General features: G+C 33.6%; 2 protein-coding genes across 9 annotated transcripts in view; one reads left to right on the top strand and one right to left on the bottom strand.

Moving 5' to 3' along the window:
- Positions 1-2,612, bottom strand: part of LOC147840421 (uncharacterized) — a 35,220-nt gene extending 32,608 nt beyond the window's left edge. For 4 of the 8 annotated variants that reach the window (XR_015512195.1, XR_015512196.1, XR_015512197.1 and 1 more), the window contains exon 1: positions 2,583-2,612. Coding sequence is in view for 4 of the 8 variants with exons in the window: in XM_087288283.1 (XP_087144409.1) it covers positions 1,412-1,417 (6 nt within the window). In the remaining 4 variants the exon portion in view is untranslated. Of the gene's footprint in view, positions 1-1,411 lie in introns of all 8 variants that reach the window. The other 4 variants (XM_087288283.1, XM_087288280.1, XM_087288282.1 and 1 more) reach the window with 2 other exon arrangements.
- LOC147840416 (uncharacterized) overlaps positions 1-9,119 on the top strand; it is a 976,031-nt gene that overhangs the window by 513,404 nt on the left and 453,508 nt on the right. The window lies entirely within an intron of this gene.

Raw genomic sequence — 9,119 nt, forward strand, 5'->3', positions numbered from 1 at the left:
GACAGATAGTTTGTTCTGTAGACTATCGAAAAAATATAGCTTAAAAGGGGCTAAAAATTTTGTCCTTAAAATAGTTCACAAAAATTTTAAACTGCTGTTATTCTAGTCATAATAATTTCTCCAGAAGAAAAAATATTATCAGACATGCTGTGAAAACTTCCTTGCTCTGTTAAATATAATTTGGGAAATATTTTAAAAAGAAAATAAAAATTAAAGGGGGCTAATAATTCTGATTTCAACTGCGTGTATACATTTGATTTTCATATACTATATACATATACTACACTTTTCCCAATATCATCTTACATGTTGAATGAGATTTCTGGAATTTTCGTCAATAAAAGGAGCATTTCAGGAATTCTGCTCCAATGAAAAAAAAACAGTCAAATTCATTGGAATTTGCATATTTAACTGAAGTACATTACCAAACAAAAAAAAAATGTTGTTGTTTTTTTGTTTTTGACTCATGAACGACTTTTCCATTCCATAAAATGGTTCTTTATAGTACAATAAAAAATATATAGTATTTCTTATTTGTATTTATTTGTTTGTATTTTTTTCTGGTAAACTACACTCACATTGTGTAATTATGTATTCCTGTGTGCTTTGCGTACATTTGGGAATTTGTATTTAGAAAACATAACGCCCAAGTAAACTTTGCAACACGGAATGTAAAAACTTTAAAAGTCAATATACCAGAACTGATCATAATGCTTACAGAATGGTTATTTGAGGAAACTTCAGCTTTTCTATTCACACAATTAGACTTTCTCCTTCCTAATATAATTTCAGAAAAGCATCTTTTGCAAATTCTAAATAGAGAAATCACATTTGCAGGCAATGACTATCCAAGTACAACATTGTTTACAGTCAAATAAATAGTCCTAATGTTGTTTTGAAGTCATACTTGCATGTGTTTCAGACCGAATATTTAAAGTAGCATGGTAAACAATGTAGGGAGTAGGAATGCCACGTTTCTCAATATAATATTGAACCATATGGTATGACCTCCACGGTTCAATACACGCTTGTGAATTGTGGTTTTCTCAGTTTTGCGTTTAAATAATATATGTGCGTTATATATCTCCTCGAATTGACTGTATGTGCCTCTAAATCCATGAGCTGAGATGAGGAAACTCCTCTCCACGAGTAAATATCCAATCACTACGCTCTAAATTTAGGGGGCGCTTGACCATTATTCCACACTTTAACATGGCGAGCGGTGGTGAAGTGAGGCTGAGGCAACAGTACAAGGAAGCGCCGGCAAAGTGAGGCAACAGTATGAGAAAGCGCCGTCGTCTTTTAAATCTGCGTTGTGAAGACATTTCGGTTTTGCCGGTAAGTATAATGCCAATGAAAGAAAAAACGGTGAACAAAAATTTACTGTGTGCAAGCATTGTTTTACACGTACAAGCATGACTGCACATCTGCAGCGCCGTCACCCAGCAATATCACTGTCTGAAGGCAGAATAGCAGAGAAGGTTATAAAGTCCTCCAAATAGCAACAATCACTCGCTGAATCTTTCAAGCAAACATTTCCAACTGGTTCCGAGAGACACATAAAAATAACAAAGGCAGTGCGGGTGTTTATTGCTAAAGATTTGCAGCCGTTTTCGGTGGTTGGAGATGCGGACTTTTGTCATTTTATAAAAGCACTCGATCCGCGTTACAGACTTCAGTCTCGCACTTTTTCAGCACCAAGATAATTTTATAAGTTTATTTATGTTTACTCAAGTACAAATATGTTTATTTGATATAGCCAATTTATCTTTATTAACTTCAGTTATTATTTTTATCACAGTTTATTATTTTCAAAGTGTAGGATTTTATGTGTTACCCATTTTTTACATGGGCTACCAGCAGCTGTGAGATTTCAGTGTTCATTTTTATATACAATACACTAGGAACTAGTGTACTTTTGAAATGAATAATGCAATAAATCTTTTAATATTTTTCTCCTTAACCTCTTACTGTTCCTATTGCCTATAGAAAAAAAACACGTGTCAAGCCATGAGAACCGAAGCTAACCGAAGACCGTGTTAAAAAACCGAGGTATGTTTTGAACCGTGGGCTAACTGTATTGTTGCATCCCTAGTAGGCAGCATGTCACAAGTTGTCACTAAGCAAATGTGCGACTATAAAACAATAGTTACAGGTTTTCAGCATTCTTCACAGTAACTTCTTTTGTGTTCAACAGAAGAAAGAAACTCAGAAGGACAGTAAACAGTGAATACACTTGAATTTTTGGGTGAACTATCCCCCTCAGTGCCAAAACATGCGTCAACTTCATGCCTGAAATACATTTTGATAGCATTTTTCAGGTATATCAGAATTTCTTAAGAACTGCTACAGTAAGATATTACCATCTTTACTGTACTTATGATAACTTTCTTATGCAATGCTTTGGCCGGGGATTTTAACCTATTGTGTGTGCGTTTAGCCTATAGTAAACATTCTGGAAGTAATCTGCTTTGACAGCTTTGTTTGAACGGTGTATTACCCCCTCCACACACACACACACACCCGCAAACATAAGAAAAACAATCAATATTTGTGAAGGTGGAGGAATGAAGAGTTCAAACCTGAAACAGTTGGATGGACGTCTGTGAGTTGGCCAGCTTGTGTCCCCTGCTGGATTTAGTAGCTACTTCCCTCTAGTGGTGGAATGTCAGCATTGCGTTTTTATTTTATTTATTTATTTTTATCAGTGTAGTTTCAATTTGGTGATGTCATTGGCCCATGAACATTTCCTGCTTGTTATCAATCAATTTCATAACTGTAACAAGAGGCAATTCAATCATATCTTAATGTTAAAACAGCTATCATAACATTAATTACCAATATATGTGGCTCTTTTTGGATTCTCGGAAGCCATAGAAATCAAAAATGTAAAAAAAGGAAGTAGGTTGGGAACATTGTTTTTGTTTACATCCTTCAAAATGAGCTATAAAAACACAATCACTGAGGAGATCAATATAAGAAAGGAAACTACAAGCGGGGCTTGACATTAACTTTTTGGATCATCAGCCACTGTGGCTAGATTTCCAAAATTACTAGCCACTCGCTATTTTCACTAGCCACAATTTTGTTGTTGGGAAAATATATTTTATATGCATGAATTTGACTTGATTTAGATTCTGTGTTGTCCACATGCTTCCTCATTCATTTCACTTTTTGTGTGTTGTGTATGAGCAAATGGGCCATGGTTTCATATATGAAAAATCCAGCTTAAACATGCCTAGGATGGTTGGCTGGTTTTAGCTGGTCGACCAGCCTGGTTTTAGAGGGGTTTTGGCCATTTCCAGCCTGGTCTTAGCTGGTCAGGCTGGGAGAAGACCAGCTAAAACCAACTTGACCAGCCTAGCCAGGCTGGGAGCCCAACCAAAACCAGCTATGTCTAGCTGAAACCAGACTGGTCAAGCTGGTTTTTGTTGGATTTAGCTGGTCATTTTCCAGCCTGACAAGCTAAGACCAGGCTGGAAATGGCCAAAGCCCCTCTAATACCAGGCTGGTCTACCAGCTAAAACCAGCCAACCAGCCTAGGCTGGTTTAAGCTGGATTTTTCATAGTGTTGCACTGCAGTTAGTTTTTATTTCACATGACTTTTCACAGCTCAAATCAAGGATTTACCAAATTTATCTCTGACCACACCAAACATAAATAACTTATTATTTTGTATACACAAATTTTACACAAAAAAAGCAAAATATAGAGGTTTACTCTTTATTTAACAAAATATTTCTTAAAAAGAACAAAAACAATTGACACTTAAAAAAATAACTGCAGTAGTGTATCTAATATGCACAGCAATCTGTTCTGGCTAAAGGTCCCAGATCACCTGTTGACCATTCATAAATGGGGAGTTAATCCCAAATTAAAGCAATGTTATTGTAAAAAATGATAAACCATTTACCAAAAATACCTGTAAGCAGAACAAAGCAGGTGAAAAACATCCCATGTGTGATAATGAAAGGATGATGATCACACACAAGGCTAGGCCAATTAATAATCTGTTCAAATAATGGTTAAAGCGAAAGTAATCTGTGCTACTTACCAAAAGACAAATCTGGAGCTCTTGAAAGCAGTAAAACTATGGGTGCAAGAACCAGGAAATGTCCTCAGGTCTTTACACTGGCTCCCAGTTACATTTAGAATAGATTTTACAGTATTATTACTGGTCTATAAATCACTAAATGGCCTGGGACCTCAATACATTACAGATATGCTCACTGAATACAAACCCAACAGATCCCTCAGATCTTTAGGATCATATAAACTAGAAATTTCCAAGAGGTCAAAGCAGGGTGAATCAGCTTTCAGCTATTAACAGCGCCCCTCGCTGCTGAAATCAGCTTCCAGAAATGATCAGATGTGCTCCAACATTAGGCACAATCAAATCCAGACTGAAAACTGTTAAGCTGAGCCTTTACTGAATGAGCACTGTGCTGCGTCCGCCAGATCACACTACTGTGTTTTTCTCTTCTTTTTCATTCTTTTATATCACATTTTATCTGTTTTTATGTTTGTTTTTTAATCATTTTTATTATTTGTTTTAATTTTTCCTATACTTGTCTTTTTTATTTCTGTTTATGTAAAGCACTTTGAATTGTGTATGAAATGTGCTATATAAATAAACTTGTCTTGCCTTGCCTCAAAAGCACAAAACAGCGTCAACGGATTCATTTATCATGGAGTTAAATCCCTTCCCTTATGAAAGTTTTACAGTGGGGCTTGTAATTTAACTGTTGAAGAAAAAAATAAGGGGTCACGTAAGGGGTTGTGTTGTGTTCTCTCGCCTCACAAAAAGCAAATGCACGAATATCTCGTCATCAACGGTTTTTACATTTATTAAGCACTTAAATACCTTTACCTTATGAAAAGTATAATGGTTTTAATGTATAATACAAATGGTTTTTGGCACATTGGTTACTTGTCTCTGCATTTTGACTAGGCTACAAGAACCATATAGGCCTACTACCATATAATTGTAGCAGAAAATGGATAATTTGTGGTTACTGTTGTTTATCAGCATACTATTTGTAGTGCATTAACAGCCTAAAGCAACAACGAACTAAAAGCAGGTCCATACAGTGGATAATGAAGACATGATTTCAAGATCCGCATTTCTCCGTTGGAGGGCGCTGTTGTGGTGTTGATGACGCAACATTTCTTCAACGGAAAAAGAGAGCTACACTCCACAGGAGAAATGGAAACTTTGAAAAAAGTCTCTAATGCTAATAAAAAACAAAAAGAGTCATTTAAAGTTGGATTTCATGAAGTAATCTGATATATATATATATATATATATATATTTTTTTTTTTTTTTTTTTTTCCTTTTTTTACATTTTTTATTTCTATGGCTTCCGAGAATCCAAAAAGAGCCACATATATTGGTTATTAATGTTATGATAGCTGTTTTAACATTAAGATATGATTGAATTGCCTCTTGTTACAGTTATGAAATAGATTGATAACAAATAAAAAAATAAATAAAAAAGCTACACCACAAGAAACGCGTGCATTTTATTTAGACTATGGATTTATTATTTTTTGAATACCCTGCTGGTGCTAAAGAACATTTACATGCCATGAATCAGAGCTGCAGCACTGTAAAAAATCCTGGTTGCCTTAAAATTTTAAGCTGAATCAAATTAACCTTACGAGAACTTGTGTTAAACTGACTTTATAACTGACTTTATAAACTGCTTGCATAAATTATAAAATAAAGTTAGAACATGAACTTGTTACAATAAACTAAAAACATGCTGTCATGACTAATTGTTCATATACTTTTTTTGTGTGGTTACAGCAACACAAAATGAGCACACATGATTACAAATCCTATACTGTATAGAGTTAGAAATGATTTTGTAGTTTTTTGTTTTTTTAATGCAATTCCAAATATTTATTGTTCTGCGGTTTCACGATACCATAATTAATTGTATTCTTGTTCAGTGCTACAGTTTTTTTTTACTTGGGCTGTTTGTTTTGGGATAGCATAAGATAAAATAATTTTAATTGTCTCTGTAAGAAAATGTCTTCCATACAAGGCCTGCCACATGCAAAATACACAATATATAAAGAGAGAAATAATTCAACACAGAGATAACAATAAATACATTTTAAAAAGGGAAGGTTTTTTTCATGTTCTCAGAAAAACAACAAACTATAAATGTATTTTTTATGATATGAAAAAAAAAACAAAGAAAACGAGAAAACTTACTTGGATATATGAAATAAGCAGAACATCTGCTACAATATTTGTCTTCTTTCTTTTCGTGACCTATAATAAAATTCTGTCAGGAGTTTATAGTCAGTTTTGCTTATCAAACAATTAGGGTTAGTCAAAAAGTATATTCATACAATTGTTTTGTTCTTCAATTTGCCCTGGTGAACTGACATAGAAACACTTTCCACTGTATTACTGAGCTGAACTATGACTGAATTATGCCAGAACTAAAGTAAAAACCATTAATGTGACATGGTCAAGTGTTTTATTTCTATAGCGCTTTATTCAATGCAAAATGGGTCAAAGCAGCTTTTCAAAGAAAACACTGAAAATAATCTTAATTTTCAGTGACTGTTGAAGAATACTTGAGGGCAACATGATCAAGATGTCATTTAACAAAATGCAAACAAAATACATGATCTATCTTATCTCCAAATCCAAATCCAAGAGGAAAATAATGGAAGTCTTTAAAATCCTGCAGCACCATGGACAGTACCCACACGCAGGAGTCCCGTGATCTGTCTGGGATTTTCCACTTATTTTACATGCCTGAAATACTATGAATCAGTACAAAAGTCATCTTATAAGGGCTTCTACTCTGTCTGAATAACAGTTATTACAGTACATTAAATATCAAATTTTGAATGGAACATAAACATAGACAATTTCCAATGCTCTTTTCTCTTTCCATTAACTTTTGCAGGATGAAGGCTTTAATTGGCAAAAATCAAACCCTGAACTCCTTCTAAGCAGACTGTATCACTTTAGATTTCATGCATGTAAAACTGATAAACAGTAGATCTGCAAAAAGTTCACAAAAGATTTTTAAAAGCATCAGCAATCAGTGTGTCATAATTAATAACAGATCTAACAACTGCAATTTTATGCTTCTAATTCATATATCAACAAGGTTATATTGCACAGCCCACAATATACAAAACAGATTAAGGCTCACATACAGTACATGGAGGGAAAGGCTTTATTTGGTATTTTACATTTGTGTAATAAATTACAAGACAGGAAATGTTTCAGACCTTTGTAAGTTAAAACAAATATCAACACTACTCCAGAAATGCTGAGAATGAATAATTACGTATGTATACATATTTTACATTTGTTTACATTTTAAAGTAGGCCTAAATTAGGGATTTTAATAGTTATGTAAATAGTAACAGAAACAAACAAATTAATAAACAAAAAATAAATAAATAAACAAACAAACAAAGAAAATAATTTCCCAGTACTGTGTTGCAGCAGGGAAGGAAATCCGCTGTGTAAAACATATGCTGGATAAGTTGGTGGTTCATTCCACTGTGGCGACCCCTGATCAATAAAGGGACTAAGCCAAAGGAAAATAAATTAATGAATGAATGTGATCCATTAGCAAAAATCCTACCTTCCCTTTACTTTTTTTATTTGCAAAAAAATGATAATAATAATAATAATAATAATAATTGAAAAGTTTATGGTAATATTTGTTTACAATACAAAATATGAATTACACTATCAATGAAAAAGACACAAGAGAGAGAAAGAAAGAGAAGCAAAAAATGGACATGATACATAAACTTGAGGGTAAGACATTTAAAAATCAATTAAAGTATAAATTAAAGTCATTGCAAAATAAAATGGTTCTGTTTACGTTCTTATTTTTAGATATTGAAACTAAATGTAAATGTTACATTAAATCAGTGAGTTAGCGACCCAGCCCAAGATGAGCGGTGGAAATTCGATTAGTATATCTCTAGCCCCAGGTTACCGAACTATTGTTTGGGTTAATAACACGAGGCTTAAGGGCAGTTAACGGATGTCTGTCTGAACAAATGACTCTCGCATGCTGGATTGTGTTCGCACCCCTGGGACTTGTGGAGATAATGCACACATGTCCCAAAATAGTTAAATGTTCAAAAATTCATTGTAATCTCACTTTGATCTGTAACGTTAGCTATTCCGACTTTTACTACGCGACTTCGGTAAGTGTTATTACATTTTATATTTTTGTAGCATGTTTAACGCTAACGATTTAGCACCTGCAATTTTAACATAGTATATTAAAAAAACAACAACAACGGAGTGAAATCACGAAATAAGCACGTATTAACGTTGCCGTGACAAAACATCAGGATTGAGGTAAAGTTGGTTAAGTTATTATTCGCAAATTTCGCACATTCCAACTTTCTCCTTAACAGTATAATTTCTTGCAAGTGTTCTTTCCTAATTCGTAACGAGAAATATTAACATTAATTTAATTTAACAGTAAATGACTAATGTACAACATTGTTCAGTCAATTAAATAGTGCTGTTTTGAAGTCATTGCTAGCGATTTCAGACCGAATATTCAATGGCCTCCATGATTATGATAGCGAATGCACAACTTTGTGCATTTAGATACATTATTTCTTCTACAGTAGTTATTTAGCAGACATCATTTTCCATATTGAGCAGACAAAACAAATTTTTTGTCTCTATTAAATGTCAGGCTATCAAGATACAAAATATGCTACTACAGTACACTAAAGTTATTGAAAGTCAGAATATGATGCACTGATCTCAAAAAAATTCATTGGTTTATTTATTTATTTCTATGTATTTTTTGTTTAACTAGATTAAATGTTTGCTTTTGTATGCTGATTCATGACAACTGAACAATGGCAAAGGACAAATAACCGCTGTTTAGAACATGTTTGATGTACAGTACTTTTAAGAAAAAAGTAGCCTGTACATATCTGTAATAGTGAAAAGGCATTTTAGTAAAACTGTAATTCAACACTCACTGGCCTCAAATCAGTACACATCAGTCAATTTTTAAATTACACTGCTTGTTGCTTTATCAATAATAGTAGTGTGTGTCATACACTACCTGACAAAGGTCTTGTCGTTGATCCCTGTT

Source organism: Danio rerio, chromosome 16 (genome assembly GCF_052040795.2).
Source record: "Danio rerio strain M-AB ecotype USA chromosome 16, GRCz13ab, whole genome shotgun sequence".
NCBI classification, from domain to species: Eukaryota; Metazoa; Chordata; class Actinopteri; order Cypriniformes; family Danionidae; genus Danio; species Danio rerio.